This window comes from Sciurus vulgaris (genome assembly GCF_902686455.1).
Source record: "Sciurus vulgaris genome assembly, chromosome: 12".
Lineage (NCBI taxonomy): Eukaryota > Metazoa > Chordata > Mammalia > Rodentia > Sciuridae > Sciurus > Sciurus vulgaris.
Window position 1 is genome coordinate 72,043,953 of NC_136473.1, and position 17,672 is coordinate 72,061,624.

Here is a 17,672-nt window from a genome sequence, read left to right on the forward strand (position 1 = left end):
AGCCAGGAGGAAAAACTATGCTTTGGTGGGGTCAGGGTTGAAGGAGGGGAATGGGGAAATAACAATTCTGGAATGTTCCAGGCCTGAATTTGAAGACCTTGACCTGCTACTGAGACTGGGGTCTGAAGAGTAGAATTCCAGCCCCCCAACCCACTCCATTGCATGCTGATGTGGGAAGCAGTGGGCACGTGTGAAGTCATCTCTCAGGTGTTCCCAAGGACTCCTATACCACCTGCACTCATTCAGACATCAACAGGGGCAAAATGTCCTGGTACAGACTATCTTGGCTGAAATGATTGGCTTTGAGAATCTGAGGCTAGAGTCCAGTCTGGTAAGTTTCAGGTCCATTTCTCTTTGGGGGCCATCAAGTGTCCAGCTTCTTGAGAGAGGTCCAGGAGTTTGCCATTAGACGCCCCCATCCTGGACCATACTAATGACATTGAAGGTCAAAGTTGGTCCTCAGAACAGATCTGTGACACTTCCCCATGAGGTGACTGGAAAGGCATGAGGTGGTTGTCTCTCAGAGTGTATTTGGGTTCATTGCTATCACAATCTCCTGTAGTGCTCATTAGGAATGTAGTTCCCAAACCATGTTCTGGAAACATGGAATCGTAAACCCTGGGGGTGGGGCCCAGGAATCAGCATGTTGGACATTCTTCTACTTCATGTAAAAATCCTCTTTTGAGGGCAGTTGCTATTTATGCTATTAAATAACAAAGCTTTACATCAAAGAAATTCATCTCTACTGTAAAGTTTCTGGGATCAGCCAAACAGGGTTTCTCAGTCTTAGCCTGACTGATATTTTGAACCAGATACTTCTTTGTAGTAGAAGAGTATTAAGATTTGAATAGAAGCTGATCCCTAAAACTCCTGTATTAATGCAGGAATGTGAAATGATTGGATTGTGAGAGCCTTAACCCAATCAGTCCATCCTAGTTTAAATGGACTAACGGGGCAGTAACTGTAGGCAGATGGGTCTTGCCTAGAGGAGATGAGTCACTGGGTGTTTGCCCTGAAAGGATGTATCTTCCCTTAGCCCCTTCCTTGCACCCCTGCTTCCTGACCCCATCATGAGCTGAGCAGTTTTCCTCCACTGGGCCCTTCCCCTGTGATGTGCTGCCTTACCTTGGGTGCAGAGCAATGGGGTCAGCCATCTATGGACTGAGACCTCTGAAACCACGAGTTCCAAATAAAGTATTCCTGACCTAAGCTGTTCTACTTGGGTATTCTGGTCATAGCAATGCAAAAGCTGACTAAGACAAGGGGCTGTCCCGTGCATTACAGTATGTTTTGTGGCATCCCTGGTCTCTAGGTGTTAGTTGATGCAGTTGTTGTGAAGACCAAAGGTAAAATATGTCTCCAGACATTGTCCAATGTTCCCCTTCAAAGGAGAATGCGTCCTGAAATCTGACATAAGGCATGTGTGTAACCATTCTTGGAATGACCACCCACCAGCCTCCGCCATGCTGGATTCTAGCCCTCCCTACCACTCTCCAGATACAAACGGGGCTGTGGCTGGTAGTGTGCTCACCTCCTTCCCCACAGTCCACCCTTTCAGCTAATCCCTCTCCGTTCCTGAACCACTGCTTGCGTGGCTCCTTCTGCCTGGTACCTACTTAGGGAGGGGGACAAAAAAACCGCACTACAGACAGGCAGCACAAACTTACCCACTCACCAGAGTGACGAGGCTCCAAGGAGGTGACACGTGTGGAATAATTCTCCTTTTCCAACAACAGGAAGTTTATTTTTTCTCTTATTATAAAGTAAACATGATCACAGAAGAAAACTTGGCAAGTATAGAAAAGTATAAAGAAATGAAGGTCACCTCTCAGTCACTGTCAAGAGGGCCAATGTTGACATCAGGAGGTCTCCCACTAGGGCTCTTATCAGCACCCTCGCTGATGTCAGGCAGGAATACCAGGCAGGCAACACTTGACCAAGGACAATAAAAAGCATTCACTCTTCCAGGATCATTTCAGCTTTATTTAGATCCAGGTGGCTCAGAGGCTTCAGGCAGCACTGGTTCCCCAGCTCACTCTCCCAAGAACCTCCTTCAGCAGGGGGACCTCAGAACTCGTCCTTTATGTCAAAATGGGGCTGATCTTCGGGCTTGAAGTCCAGGTTGGGGCTACCGTCTTCGTTGAGAATTCTCCGGGCTGTGTAGCCAACGATGGGGTATTTGGCCTTATACACCCTGGTGAACACATCATCCAGGGATTCCAGCTCCTTGGCTGTGAGACCCGTCTTGGGGAGAAAGAAACACAGGGGTGGGCATGAGTGAATTGTGTTTGGCACTGGTCTTTCTCCAACCCTGCCTCACAGCCTGCCTGTTTGCTGCTGAAGTTTGGATCTAGAATATCTCTTTACACAAAAGGCCCATGTGTCAAGATCTTGGTCTCCAGGGTGATGCTATTGGAGATGGTGGAACCTTTAAGAGGTGGGGCCTAGTGAGAGGTCTTTAAGTTACCGGGGGCATGACCTTGAAAGGGATAGTGGGATCTCAGCTTCCTTTTCTTTCTCTTCTGCTTCCTGGCCCTGAGGTAAATGGTTTTGCTCTGCCCCATGCTCCCTGTCATCATGTTCTGCCTCATTACAGACTCAAAAGCAATGGGGTCAATTGATCATGGACTGAAACTTGTAAATCGATGGGTTGAAATAAATCTCTTTTCTTTATAAGTTAATTATCTCAGGTATTTTGTTATAATAACCAAAGCTGACTAACACATGTCCACTTTTCTTAATTTGTTGTAGCTCAAAAGTTGAGTTAATCTCAATGTCAATTTGATGTTGAGTACAATTGGGGCAAATACTAGTCTTACTATGAGGATCATTTTTTTTTAAAATGTTATCATCTCCTCTACAGAAATAGGAGAATAAAGGGAGACCTTGCTTCCCATTCACATTTATTCTCTACCTAGAGTGGTTTGCAGTGGGGCAGGTCTGAGATGAACAGCAAATCTGAACGAGGCTGGGATGTGGTGGGTGCAGACTGGGAGAGGGATCAGGCTGCCAAGGTAGGCTGGGGCCAAACTGTGAAGATCACTAAGTGAGATCACAAGTTCACAAGGGTTTGGACCTGATCTGCTGGGAGGTTTCTGAGTAGATGTGACACAGTAAGATAATCTACTTCCAAGAAAGTGATTGAACACCACACCAAGTGGACTGTAGGGTGAATAGGCTAAATTTAAAAGCTCTGCTATTGCCCACGGGTTAATAAAAAAAAAAAAAAAGCCATGGCAGAGGGTAGGAGGCATTTTGTCAGAATCCCATCATCTGGCTCACGGTATCATGGGTGAGGTCTGCAGGATCCAGGGACATCTTGGCCACCCCTCTGGTGGAGTCTTTCCCAGTCAAGGCATTGTAGGGTGCTCCTCGTCCATAAAACTCTGCAATGGGGAGGAAGAAACAGTGTGGGTGTGCAGGCAGCACCGCTGGGAGCCTGCGCGTGGGGGCTCCTGAGGCCCCGCAGTCCTAGGAAGGGCTCAGGCCTGCAGACAAATGAAGCAGTGAAGACAAAAAGTCCAGCAGCCCACACCCAGTCACGGGTTTGGAGTCCACTAATTCAAATATGGAACAAATCAACACATGGGCCGAGAGGTGATTGTGGGGAAATACAAAATGAAATTAGTCCTCTAAAAATATTAAAAATGCAAACAAGAAAAATACCTGGCTTCCTTCAATATTGGTGGATGCCAAGTCTATTTCTGGTCATCAGTGTTTGGAATTAAACAAAAGGTGAACCATGACAAAACTACTTCCAGGACATCATTTGTAGTGACAAGTAAGGAAATGGTTATTAAATTGCCAACTCCTTGCTAAGGGACATTTTTCTCATTGCTTCAATTAGAGTCAATCATCAAATTTGAATAATTAACTCAATCTGGTCATTTAAGATGCAAGGAAAAGGACTTTCCCAATGTTGTCTTCCTTTCCTTACACCTCCAAGTACCCACTCTGGCTCTGAGATCCCTCAAAATAAAAACTTAAAATGCCAAACAACTTACCCTTTCCAGAAGTGACGTCAAATACCACCCCCTTCACTGCCAAGTAGATGGGCTGATCTTCCTAGAAAGTAAAGGAGACACTGAACAGGAAGCAAAGAGCCCAGCTCTTGCAGTAAGAGTTAGTAAAATCTCTTCTCATAATAAGCTGTGCAGAGTGGTGGATAAATCACAAAGCCTGGTCCTCAGCAAGCTTGCCACCTTCCCAGGCAATGTCATGCCTGCTCACAGAACCTTGGAAAAGTCAAAGTACCATGACAAGAGCATTGCAATCCCTTCCTTAAAAAAAAAAAAAAAAAAAAAAATCAGGAACTAAAACAATTTTATGCAGATAAAAATTCAAAAGAACATTAAATGATGAATGATTTATGTCAGTCCAATTTCCCTATCATCAATGGACATATATAAATGTAATCAGTGTAGATGGTCTATTTTATATTTTGATTTTTGCAGCCAACATTATTTCTCATAACATTTAGACATATTGCAAAAATGGCTGTCACTTAAACAGCTCCACGGGGACCCCATCCTACATGAGGGATACCCTGAACCTGCCTGTGTATCTAGTCTTTTATCTGGGGTATTCAGGTGTTTCCATTCCTTGGAACTATAAATATCAGCATTATGAATATCTTCTTATAAATTACTTTGTAATTTGTCAAGTTACTTCCTGGAGATTTCAATGAATGGAATTCCTGGGTCAAAGGACATAAATAAATTCCTCCAAAAACATTAAACACCCAGTGCCAGAAATGTGCAAGCAATGCTTTTTGTCCACAGTTCTATTAACGATGGGTTTTTATACTTTATTTTTGGTATATTAGCGGCTCTAAAATGTTACCTTAGAAACTGTACCACCCCACCAAAAAAAAAGGGAATAACACAGAAGTAGAGGGAACAGATTTTCTAAATTGCATTGAGTCAGCCTCATGCCGGATGACTGGCATAGTGCCAGGACCCCAAGGACCAGGTCTCTCTTCCATCTCAAACCACTGGGGCAGAGGTGAGCCAGGAGGCTTATGGGCCTGGTGAGGGGGGAGTTGCTGCTGGGTCTATGGGAATCTCCAGCTGCTTGGCCTTCTCTGCAGCGCTCATGGTCAAGTGTTTCATGACCACATGTAACAGGAGTTAAGCAACTTACTGAAGGAAACACATCCCACTGCCACATGAAATGTCAGGCCTTAGTTTCTCTTATGTCACCTGGGGGTCCCACCTCCCTACCCTGCAGGACTGCGGGAGGAAACACTGTATGTGTGCACCTCACTGGCACAACACGGGAGCTCAGTAAACGGTGGGCTTTGGTTATTCCCTAGCTGGCTCCTAAAGACAGGTCCAGAACTCCCTGACTTTGTTGACACTTGCTACGCCTCACCTAACAAGGGTAATTTAAATAGTGTGGCTTCACGTGGCAGCAGACTGCACTTTTCCTTGTCTCAATTTACTGCCTGTGATGACTTGTTCCTCAGTTTCAATTGCTTATCAAGTGGGGTTATGTATTTATATCGATTTTTAAAGTATATTGCAGCTATAATTTAACCACAACAGTTTGTCATATTTTAACCACTCTGTGGCCCTTTCTTTGATATTTATTACCTTTCAGTATACATGACATGCATTTTGGTTGGGTGCAGTGGTGTATGTATGCCTGTAATAGCAAGGCTGAGGCAGGAGGACCACCAGTTTGAGGCCAGCTTGGGCAACTTAATGAAACCTTGTCTCCAAATAAAAAACAAAAAGGACTGGGGGTATAACTCAGTAAATGTAGTAGAGCACCCCTGTGTTTGATTCCCAATACCAAAATATCAATCCCCAATACCAAAACCAAAACAACTCTCCACTTCTTCCACAGTAAAATATTTATCTCCTCGTTAAACCACATACTGAAAGTGTAGGCCCTGGAGGAAGTCCTAGTATAGGGTAGAAACGTGTGTTTAGCACCCCAGGGGACATTGCTAACAGGTGTGCAGAGGAGGGGACACCAAGTGTGTGTGTGGGGGAATCATTTGTTAGCTGGAATCCACCAACAGCAGGGCCCTCAGCACAGATTTTTCAGGCCTGGGAAGTGACAACTGAGAGAGCAGAGGGTGGGCAGAAGCCCTAGGAGCATAAATGAGAAGAAAAAGAAGAAATGAGGGATGTGATAAAGACATACACCCATCATCAGCTTCACCCCACAGTGTCTCCACCTCCTTATCTACCTGGACAGGTGAGAGCTTGTGTGACCGAGAGTTCGATGGACATATTTGGAGTCATCATTTTATCTGTTTATGCCTATAGCTGGTTGTAGATCACAGGAGGAGGGTTGTCTTTTGCCAAGAAACAAAGGAGTCACCATGGTGTCACAGGTCAAGTGCAAGTTTTCAAGTGAAACAAGCCTGGGTTTGAGCCACCATTTATGAGCTGTGTTGCCACAGGCAAATCACTTAGCCTCTCGAAGTCTCACCTCTCTCGTCTATAACAGGAGGATAATAAAGTCTTGACTTAATGGGTTAAAATTCACCAAAGCAAGATATGAAAGGCAGTAAGTAGTTTAGGGGAAATTTTTTCCTTTATCTTCCTCTAAGTTTTAAATGTTGTAAAAGCAAAGAGGAATCAGATAAGTTTCCTAAGGGAAAGTTGTTGTTGTTTTTTTTTGTTTTGTTTTGGTACTAGAGATTGAACCTAGAGGCACTTAACCACTGAGCCCATTCCCAGCCTATTTTTATACTTTATTTAGAGACAGGGTCTCCCTAAGTTGCTTAGGGCCTCACTAAGTTGCTGAGGCTGGCTTTGAACTCAAGATCTTCCTGCCTCAGCGCCCCAGCTGTTGGAATCACAGGTGTACACTGCTTTGACTGGTTGCTTTTTGTTTGTTTGTCTTCAGTAATTCCCAAGTGACAAGGACTTTAGAGAAATTTTAAGTTAAAACAGGGAAGAGGCTTAATCTATTCATTTTGCAAATGAGGTTATTTGGGTCCAGGGAGTCTAAGTGAGCTTGTCCCAAGTCACAGAGTGAACAGGAGGGAGGCAGGACCTAGAACCCAGAGCTTTGGAATCCGAGGTTCAGTCAACTCTCTTGCCCTCCCCACCAGAGGACACACCAAGCACAGAAGGCAGTGACCTAGATCCAGGAGAGGAACAGAGTCTCCCAGGGAATTCCACCCAGGACCACCAGGAAAGACAGGCAGACAGGTAGTGGGTGAAAGGGACCCTACAGAAGGAGACCAGAGCTTTTACCTTGCTTTGGTTGCTTCACCAGCTGGGCTTCTTTCCTGACTGTGGTCAAGCAGAGGTCAGTAGAAAGTGCCATGACAGTACCACATTGTGGGGACACAAAAGCAGTGGATCAAAGGGTCTTGTCCTTGAACCAGCCAGGCGTTCCAGAGCCTCCAACACCCTCAGACCCAAGACCAGGGCCTGAAGCAGAGGAGTTCTTCACTGGTGACTCTTTATTTATGCGGGGGGTGGGGGGGGTACTACAGATGGGGCTTTTTGGTTTTTGTTTTGAGACAGGGTCTTGCTAAGTTTCCCAGGTTGGCCTTGAATTTGTGATCCTCCTGCCTCAGCCCCCCCATGAATAGCTGAGATTACAGAATAGCTGAGATTAAAGACATGCACCAGTGCCTGGCTTTGCATGGGTCTTTTTCTACAGAAAAATTCTTGCCCCCAAATAACCTAAGATCATGTTTTTCTTTCTTTCCTTTCTTTTCTTTTCTTTTCTTTTCTTTTCTCTTTCTTTCTTTCTTTCTTTCTTTCTTTCTTTCTTTCTTTCTTTCTTTCTTTCTTTCTTTCTTTCCTTTCCTTTCCTTTCCTTTCCTTTCCTTTCCTTTCCTTCCTTTCTTTCTTTTCGTCTTTTCCTTTTTGGAACTGGGAATTGAACCCAGAGTTTCACACATGTGAGGCAAGGGCTTAACCACTGAGCTACATTCCAGTCCTAAAATCATGTATTTCTAACCCCAGGGGCGTTGGTAAACTACTTGTGGGTCATGGGATGAATTCAATGATTTATCAACAGGTTTTTTGTGTGGTTTTTTTTTTTTTTTTTTTTTTTTTTTTTTTAAGAAAATGAAATAGGAAGTAAGGAGATAGAGTTTGAATTGATTTTTCCTTCAATACCCTCAATTAGCTTTAATAATAAAATAACAAAATAAAAGCAGCTAACACTTATTAAGGTCTACTCTGCTAAGCATTATGCCAGGCTTAGGCTAAGCACTTTGTACATCACTATCTCATTTAATCCTTGTTATAACCATCATAAGAACTCTTGTTATAACCAATGTGATAGTGAGTTTTATGGTGATTTGGATAGGCTACTGAACCCAATTATTTGATCAAACACTCAACTAGGTGTTGCTATGAAGGTATTTTGTAGACTTGGTTAACATCTACCCTCAGTTGACTTTACATAAAGCAGAGTATCACAGATAATCTGGGTGGGCCTGATCTTATCAGTTGGAAGACCTTGAACTTTCCCAAAGGACAAGCCTGATCTGATCAGTTGAAAGGTCAGGAGGTTTCCCTGAGGAAGAAGAAATTCCTGACAGCCTGCCCTACAGATTTTTTACTTTCCTAGCTAGCTCTCACGATTGCATCAACAATTCCCTGCAATAAGCCTTATCTCTCTCTCTACCTATTTCCTGCTTTCTACTGGTTCAGTTCTCTGGTGGAACCCTGACTGATACAGGTGTCCTATAGGTAAAAAGAGAGAGAGACTCCAAGAGGTTTAGTAATTTGCCCAAAACCACAGAACAGAACAGGGACTCAAATCCTGATATGATCCAAAGGTACAATACTCTAGGATGGCCATATGATGTATTATACAAACTATGACCTTTCCAAGAATGAAGGGTTGCTATTGATCTTGGGTAAGAGGTGTAGAACAGAACCATCAGGACAAACTACAACTCTGCCCACCTCTGTCCACTGCATTCCCCACTTCTCTCCTCTTCCCTTGTTCCCCTTCCCTCTGCCTACAGACCTGCCCCCACTCCACTCCCAAACACTCCTGTTCCATCTCAAGCCTCTCTCCTTCAGTTAAGTATCATTCTGTAACATTAACATCAAAAAACCAAATGTCTAGCCAGGTGAGGTGGCCCACACCTGTAATCCCAGTAGCTTGGGAGGCTGAGGCAGGAGGATTACAAGTTCAAGGTCAGCCTCAGCAATTTAGTGAGGCCCTACTCTACTTAGTAACTCTGTCTGGGTTCAATCCCTGCCTCAAAACCAAAACCAACCCAAGAGTCTTTCCTTGGTGTTGTTGTTGTACCTTCCATTTTGAACCCTCTCTTCCCTTGGATTCTGTGCTGGGGATCCCCAAGACCAACCCACATAAAGAAGAACTCAGCATATGGTTGTATTCATGGCTAGGAGGGGAAAAGAAAGAGGAGGAATCTGGGGTAATCTCTGTGCAAGCTTCTTTAAACTCTCTTCCTCCCTTCCACCAGCAACACAATGCAAAGGCCACATGCACCGTGTTGCCCAGGGAAGCCCATTAGAGACACAGCACCCAGGATTTTTGGGGGCTGGTCTGGGTGCAGCCACATACAATGTTCAACATAAACCACACTATGTGCACTGACAGGATAGACAGGTAAGCCACCCTTATCATCAGGAGGGGTGGGAACACAATAAATCCAGACACCAAAGGCCACCCTTGCAAGCAGGCCTCTGTAAGAATGCAGGCCTGCTGTTAACTCTTTTCTACAGATTCCCCAACTCTACACCATCTGGTTCCCTCCACTGTCCCCAAAGAAGGCATCTCTTAATATCCAGTCACATCCTTGTTATGTCTCCCTCCCTATGTCTTATGGACCCACAGTTCTAACCAACGTTTTAAAAAATGATGCCCATAGATCACCAGACTGACATCACTACTTACCTTCCCGTACCCAACCCTTGCCAAGTTTCCTTTAAAGGAAATGCCGTGAACCCCAAAACCACATTTCTCACTCTTGAAATGGATTGCATTCTCCCCTGCGTGTATATTCTCTGCTTTACAAAACACACCCTCATTCTCCTTTGAATATGTATATGTATTCCTAAATAAATCTCCTCTATGCCTCTAAAAAAAGCAAAAATGATGCCCAGGGCCAGGTTTCCAAGTCCCCCTTAAAATCCTAGTTCATCTGAAGCCTAAGTCAGAGGGTTTGAGCAAGAGAACATCCAGCCCTTCCTGCTCTACCACTAACGGGTGGCATGCCTCAGTTTCCTCATCTGTTAAAGAAAGGAAATTGGTTTCCCCCAGCTCTGAAATGTCGAGGTACTATGCTCTCCCCACCAAACCTGATGTCCCCACCTCCCCCTCTAACACCGCCCCGCCCCCATGGCTCTTCTGAGCAACGCCCGGTTCCCACACTTAGGGGGCCATTGCACGAGCCCCTCAAACCCGATGGGCAGGTGGCCGTGAGTTTCTGGAGGCCCCCACACTACTGGCTGAACTGGATGTGGGAACGACTGTGCTGGGGGATTTTGTCGCTAACCTGTTTCCCTGCCTGCGCTCACTCCCGGCTCGGCTCGGGCTCATCCTCAAGGGCGCAGACACTACGTGGGTTTGAGGAGTTGGCTGCTGAGGAGCCCTGGGATCTGAGGCAGGAAAAGGAAGTGCGGGGAAAGCCTGGATCGTCCCTGGACCTGCCCCAATTCCCACCTCACCGAAGGAGCGGGCTTCGCTTCCCCCCTTCCTCACCTGCCATTCCCCCAGTGAATACTCAGAGTGACCGCCACCGTGTGATGCTAACATTAAAAACTAAAAAGTTCTGAAGTTTGTCTACGGACCACCGGCGAAACGGTGGCTCGAGGCGGCAACTCCCGGAAGGGAAAGCACCACACAGGACGCGCGGGCAAGCAGGCGCCCCGACTGCCAAGGACTCGCCCTGAACCCAGGAGAGAGGAGGCCCGGCCGGCCCGGGCCCGGCACAGAGCTCCGGCTCCGGGAGGGGGCGCCCGCCGCGGGCTGCGCGTCCCCACTGCGCCTCCGGGTCCCGCCTCCCTCCCCACCGGCCGCTGCAGCCCCGATCCCTAGGCCCGCGCCGCGCCCGCCTACCTCCTCCCCGCTGTAGCGGGCCAGCTCTTCCTCGGTGAAGAGCCGCACCGGGGGCCCCCGCTCGGCGGGGCGCGGCGCCTGCCCGGCCTGGGCTGCGGGCAGCCCCGGGGCCAGCGCCAGGACCAGGGCCAGCGCTGCCAGCGGCCGCAGCCGCCACCCGGGCGCCGGGCCCGCCATGGTGAGCGCGCAGCGCAGGGCGAGGACGGCCCGCGGCAGCACCCGCGCGCTCCCGCCGCGCCGCCCAGGGCCGCCCAGGGCCGCCCCGAGGGCGGGGACCCCCCAACCCCCGCCTCCCCGGGCCCTGCTGCAGCGGCTTGGCACGCCGCGGGGCCACCCGCCCCCTGGAAACTTGGGAAGTAGGATTACACCCCCTGCTCCTTACCCCAAACTACCCACTGAAAGTTAGCACAGAACGACGGCTGTCAGGGTAGTTCCTTCGTTAGGTACATGGATGATACTGCCGCACAGGTCAGCACCTAGGCTGCTATATTTTTAAAATAGAACCCCAATACTATTAATTCGCTTTTCTCTCTTTCTCTCTCTCTCTCTCTCTCTCTCTCTCTCTCTCTCTCTCTCTCTCTCTCTCTCTCTCTCTCTCTCAATATTGAGTCCCCAGGGGGATTTTTGCAAAGGATAGGGCACAGCACAGGTGTGTAAGAATAGGTAACACTTTTAAAAGGCCAAGGTCATTGAATTATTCAGAAAATGTTTCTAAGGTCTTTCATGTACCAAGTTTCTAGAGACCCATCATTGAATAGGTAGACTCATGCCTACATGGAACTTATATTCTGTAAACCATCACAAAGTAAGATAGGTGTAAACCGTCACAAAGTAAGATAGGTAAGGAGTATGTTAGATGATCAATACTGGGGAGAAAAATAGACCAAGTCAAAGGGATAGGGAACCTGGGAGTTGCCGTCTTAAGTAGATTGACCAGGGAAGACCCTATTGAGGTGTTTGTATAAAAATCTACAGGAGGTATGGGCGGGTACCCGGGAGGGAAGAGCAATCTCTGCAAAGGATCAAGCACCTAAATGCTGGAGAAGGAGAGTGCCCTACCTCTTGGAAGAACAGCAAGGCGAAAAGATGGTAGGAGATGAGCTCAGGGCTGTAGCAGGGTAAGGGGACTGGGTGGAGGTGGATCTTGTAGAACTTCACAGCATTTTTTTTTTTTTTTTAAATCACAGCGTATTTTTAAAAGACATGATCTTTTTTTTTAAATTTATTTTTATTGTAAACAAATGGGATACATGTTGTTTCTGTTTGTACATGGAGTAACAGCATATCATTTGCATAATCATACATTTACATAGGGTAATGATGTTTCATTCATTCTGTTATTTTTTCCTCCCCCCATCCCTCCCACCCCTCTTTTCCCTCTATACAGTCCCTCCTTCCTCCATTCTTGCCCCCCTCCCACCCCCCATTATGTGTCATCATCCGCTTATTAGTGAGATCATTTGCCCTTTGGATTTTTGAGATTGGCTTATCTCATTTACCATGATATTCTCCAATTTCATCCATTTGCCTGCAAATGCCATAATTTTATTATTCTTTATAGCTGAGTAATATTCATATATATATATATATATATATCACAGTTTCTTTATCCATTCATCAATTGAAGGACATCTAGGTTGGTTCCACAGTCTGGCTATTGTTAATTGAGCAGCTATGAACATTGATGTGGCTGTATCTCTGTAGTATGCTGATTTTAAGTCCTTTGGGTATAGGCCAAGGAGTGGGATAGCTGGGTCAAATGGTGGGTCCATTCCAAGTTTAAAAGACATGATCTTTTATTCAGAGTGAATGAAACAAGAATAAATTAAAATGTTAATGAAATAACTCTGGCTATTGTGCTGAAAATGGACAGAAGCAAAGAAGCTATTGCAATAATCCAGGCCTGAGATGATTGATAGTGGCTTGGACCAGAGGAGGTGGGGAGAAGTAGGTGGATTTGGGATATTTTTTGAAGTTGTGGCTGATGGGATTTTCTGGTCAATGAGATATGGGGTGTGAGGGACAGAGTTGAGTCATGGATGGTGCCAGGGTGTTTGGCCTGAGCAACTAGAAAGATGGAGTTGCCAATTACTGAGATATAAGTATGAGGAGTAGGTTTTGGAGAGAGATGATCAAGATCAGTTTGGGGTTTTTCAGTTTGGGATGCATATTAGACATCTAACTGGAAATAGCAAATTGGTAGTTGAATATATGAATCTGGAATTGGGGGAGAGTGCACAGATTGTATTTAAAACCACAGGAATGGATGAGATAGTCAAGGAAATCCACGTGAGGAGAGAGGAAGAGGCAAGGACCAAGGCCTGAGATCTTCGGGCCTGCCAAAATTTGGTGGTTGGAAGAACTGGCAAAGGAGACCATTCTTATTCAACAGAATGGGCTTACTGTGCGAGGTACTGATTCCAGCACATTTATGCATTTTAACTCATTAATCCTCACTATATCTTTATGATGTAAAAACTATAGTATTCCCCATTTTACAGATTATGAAACTGAAGGGAATGGACCTGAAATATCTTGACCAGGATCACATAGCAGGTGGCAGAGCCAAGACTCAAGCCCCAGGCCATGTGTTCCCAAGTCTATCCTAACCACCAGGTTATACCTCCCCTCAGTGACTGTACCAAATGTTTATACATTTACTTATTCAACAGAATGGGCTTCTAGAGTAGAATGACCTTAATAGGATCTGTCTACTAGTCCTCTGAATCTCAGTTGTGGTCTTAGTGACATGCCCAGCCTGCCCTTTTCATAGGACCGTTTTGAAACTAACAATGATAATGGACATGGAAGGTTATATAAACTTTGCTGTGCATGACACAGGACCTCTGGGTTAGAAGACACCCTTCTAAACCCCTGGGCTAGAATATCATGGCCCTCTTCATGTTCCTTTATTGCATCTGTACCATAGTGTGCTGCCTCTGCCTGAGACTTTTCTCTTTCTACAGTTCTGTGTGTCAGGACCCTTGTTAAGTCAAAAGAGTCTCCTGTAGTTTCTACTGATCACATGTAGCTGCCTCCTCCCTGGGGTGCTAAGGAAGTGTATAACTGAATAACATGTTCATATGCTCCCTGTCCCCCACCAGTTGTCCTTACTTTCTTTTCTTTTCTCTTTCTTTTTTTTTTTTTTTTTTTTCCTTTTTGTTTGGTACCAGGGATTAAACCCAGTGGTGCCTAACCACTGAGCCACATCCCCAGCCCTTTTTCATTTTTCATTTTAAGTCAGGGCCTCACTAAGTTGCTTAGGGGCTTCCTAAGTTGCTGATGCTGGCTTTGAACTTGGGATCCTCCTGCCTCAGTCTCCCAAGCCACTGGGATTACAGACATACATCACCATGCTGGCCTAGTTGTCCTTTTCCACTTGAATCGAGATTCATTTTTTTCAAAGCACTTGAAGTCAGCCAGACACATCCAAGGAAAATAACTATTCTGAGCAAAACAGAATGTTTGTGATGCAGGTAGTCAGTTTTGCAGATGATGGAAGAGGCCGAGAAGACAACCCTGAGGCAACCCAGAGAAGAGCAACAGAGGGAAGTCACCATCCTGCCAGTGGGAGGGAGGAGGTGGTGTTGAGTATCAAGTCCTGCAGCTTGGGTCACCTGGCTGAAGCTAGATGATATGAAGCTGTTGTGTAGGGGACAAAGTCAAAGAAAGCTGCTGTTGGAGGCGGGGACGGGCTAAGCAATTGTATTTGAAAGTAAAGAGGAGAGTGCAGAGGAAAACCCTGGCTTTTCCCTTACCACAACACCTTCCAATCTCTACTTCCTTGATTGAACTCCATGGAAACCAACCACGTGGGGCCAGTCCTGCAGTCCCCAAGCTGAACAGGGGAAGAGAAGACTGGATCTGAGAATAAACAAGCCCAGGATCAGCATGATCCAGTCTTCATGTTCTGGCCCCTGCCTACCTCTCTGACTGTGGTCTCCTCCAATCACACTGCCTCCTGCTTGTGCTTCAGCCTAGCGCCTTTGTACTGTACCCATGCTCTTTGCCTGGGGATGCAGAGCATCATGTGCTGGCCTCTTGTCATTCAGGTCTCAGAAGCAGCTACCATCATGAGGTCTCTCTCTTCCTCCTTCATGAAGCCTCCCTTAATGTTGTCAAGATAAATTAGTATACCCACTTATAGCTGCTGTCACGCCCTATCACATTTTTTTTAGGTATCCAGGATTGAATTCAGAGGCCCTTAAACACTGAGCCACATCCCCAACCCTTTTTGTATTTTATTTAGAAACAGGGTCTTACTAAGTTGCTGCAGCTGGCTTTGAACTTTCGAACCTCCTGCCTCAGCCTCGTGAGCCACTGAGATTACAGGTGTGTGCCACCGTGCACAATATTATTTTCTTTTGAGCTTTTATTGCTATGTGAAATTGTTCTGTTCATTGTTTTAGTCAATAACTATTTGAACAACTAGTAAAAATCAAGCACTGTCAGAGGCACTGGTATACAGCAATGTACAAAACATGTAAGAATGACACCTTCAACAGGGGAAGGGAGAGAGGATAGGAGAGAAAAGCGGAGGATCATGCACTGAAATCAAATTTCATGCATGTATGAGTTTGTCAGGATGAACCCAACTACTGTGTATAACTGTAAAGCTCCAATAAATAAAGGATGAAAAAAAAAAAAAAAAAAAAAAAAAACCAACTCCACCTTCGCAGAGCTTCTACTCTTGTGGAGGGAGACTGAAAATAAATGAATCCGTCCAAAGATGCATGTGTTAGTAAGAAAAAGTGGAGTGGAAGAATTGCCTAAAATGGAGTTTGCTGTTTGAATGGGGTTCTCAGAGGAGGCATGGGTGATAGGTTGACATTTGAGAAAAGGTCTGAAAAGGAGATGAGGAAGTGAGTCACATGGACATCCACTTCTTTTGGACGTCCAATGCAAAGGTGCTAGATTGACATGTACTCTACTCAGCATCTTGGAGCCAGAGAGCAGGGGACACAAATATTAGAAAAGGTGAGTGCTGGGAGACAGATTCTTTGGGTTTTGTAGGTCACTGTGGAACTCTGGCTTTGGAAGGGTTGAGAATCCCCATGATCTGACTTTAGCAAGCTCTCCCTGGCTGCTCTCTCAGGAAAAGCCTTGTCATTCAGGTCTCAGAAGCAGCTACCATCATGAAGTCTCTCTCTCTCTTTCATGAGGCCTCCTCTAAGGTTGTCAAGATAAATTAGTTTACCCACTCATAGCTGCTGTCAAGCTCTATCACATTTTTTTTTTTTTTTTTTTTTTTTTAGGTACCCAGGATTGAATTCAGAGGCACTAGCCACTGAGCTGCAAAGTAGAAATAGATGACCTTGCTAGGAAACCATGGAAAATAATCAATGAGAAATGCTGGACTGGGTGGCCATGGCAGAGTTGGTGAAAAGTACTCAGATTCTGAATGTATTTTTGAATTAGAGCTAATGGGATTTGTGGGGTGTGAGAGAAAGGGAGGATTTGAAATGACTCCAAGAGTTTAGGCCAGAGAAAATGAGAGAATGGGGTTTAAAACAGTGCAGGAGGGAAGTGTGGGCGGAGCAGATTTGGGGTAGGAAGATCTCAGGGTTTGGCTTTGAACCTTGAGACAACCACTAACACTAATCTACTACTTAAATGTGCCAGACGATGTTCTAAGTTCTTTACATCTGATATTTCATTTAATTGTCTTGGAGATCTATGAATTGGTGGTAAGATTCCCATATTACTGTGAGGCCACTGAAGCATAGGGAAATTAAAGACATTTTCCAAGATCATGGAGTCAGGAAGTGATGGAGCCAAGCCTGAGAACTAGGCATTCTAGCTCTAGGGTTTGCACCTTTCGTAGCTGCACTTTGCTGCTGCTAGGTGGGCATTGGGGAGAAGAGGCACAGGAAGCTGGGCAGTGAGCCCGGGCCTCGGGGAGAGCTGGAGACTGGAAATGATGCATTTGTATATACTTAGGATTGTGTTGGTTTCCTAGGCTGCTGCAGGGAAGAACCACAAGCTGGAAGGCTTAAAAACAACAGGAATTTATTCCCTCAAGATCTGGAAGCTAGAAGTTTGAAGTCAAAGTCTCAACAAGGCCATGCACTAGCTTCTGTTGGCAGCTGGAAATAATTGGAATACTGCCAATTACTTGGCCAAGGGATAGAGCCAGACCCCAGGAGCTGTGACCTATAACCAAGTTGTGAATAAATGAAGTCACTTTGGCCTGCAGCTGCCTCTCTTCAATGTCTGCTTCTGTCATTATGTGGTCTTCTTCCTATGTGTCTATCTTCACATCATTTTCCATCTTTTTATACCCAAGGCATATTGGGCTAAGGAATCCCCTTACTCCAATATGATCTTATCTTAACTATTTACCTCTGCAATGACCCTATTTCCAAATTCTGAGATACTGAAATCAGAATTTCAACATATTTTGAAGGGACACCATTCGAACCATAGCAGGAATCTCTAGGGTACAGATGGCAATTCAGTCATGAGATTAGAGATACCACTTCACTAGCCCCTAGGCATAAGTGGAAAGGAGAAGGAAGATCTATCTATGGAGAAGGTCACTTTGTAGGGCTGAGATGAGGGGAAGTCCGCACAGGAGACTGAGAAGGAGCAGCAAGCCAGGGAGGAGCGAAGTGGGAGTATGGTGTCCTAGAAACCAGGGAAGGAAAGTG

The 17,672-nt window shown here is 45.6% G+C and overlaps 1 protein-coding gene and 1 long non-coding RNA gene across 5 annotated transcripts; one reads left to right on the forward strand and one right to left on the reverse strand.

Annotated features, from left to right (window-relative positions):
- Positions 1 to 1,730: 1,730 nt before the first annotated feature.
- NENF (neudesin neurotrophic factor) lies at positions 1,731 to 11,261 on the reverse strand. The gene is made up of 4 exons (XM_079107182.1): positions 11,023 to 11,261; positions 4,005 to 4,065; positions 3,283 to 3,386; positions 1,731 to 2,244 (listed from the first exon to the last, which is right to left on the reverse strand). Exons 1-4 carry the CDS (start codon positions 11,197 to 11,199, stop codon positions 2,068 to 2,070), a joined length of 519 nt encoding a protein of 172 aa, XP_078963308.1. The 5' UTR covers positions 11,200 to 11,261; the 3' UTR covers positions 1,731 to 2,067.
- On the forward strand, positions 11,061 to 17,211 carry LOC306641861. 4 transcript variants are annotated; one of them, XR_013758315.1, is made up of 6 exons: positions 11,061 to 11,200; positions 13,283 to 13,433; positions 14,499 to 14,737; positions 15,272 to 15,354; positions 16,278 to 16,408; positions 16,982 to 17,211. It is a non-coding gene; the product is annotated as an uncharacterized lncRNA (long non-coding RNA). The 4 variants fall into 4 exon arrangements; XR_013758316.1 differs by lacking the exon at positions 15,272 to 15,354; XR_013758317.1 differs by lacking the exons at positions 14,499 to 14,737; positions 15,272 to 15,354.
- Positions 17,212 to 17,672: the final 461 nt, after the last annotated feature.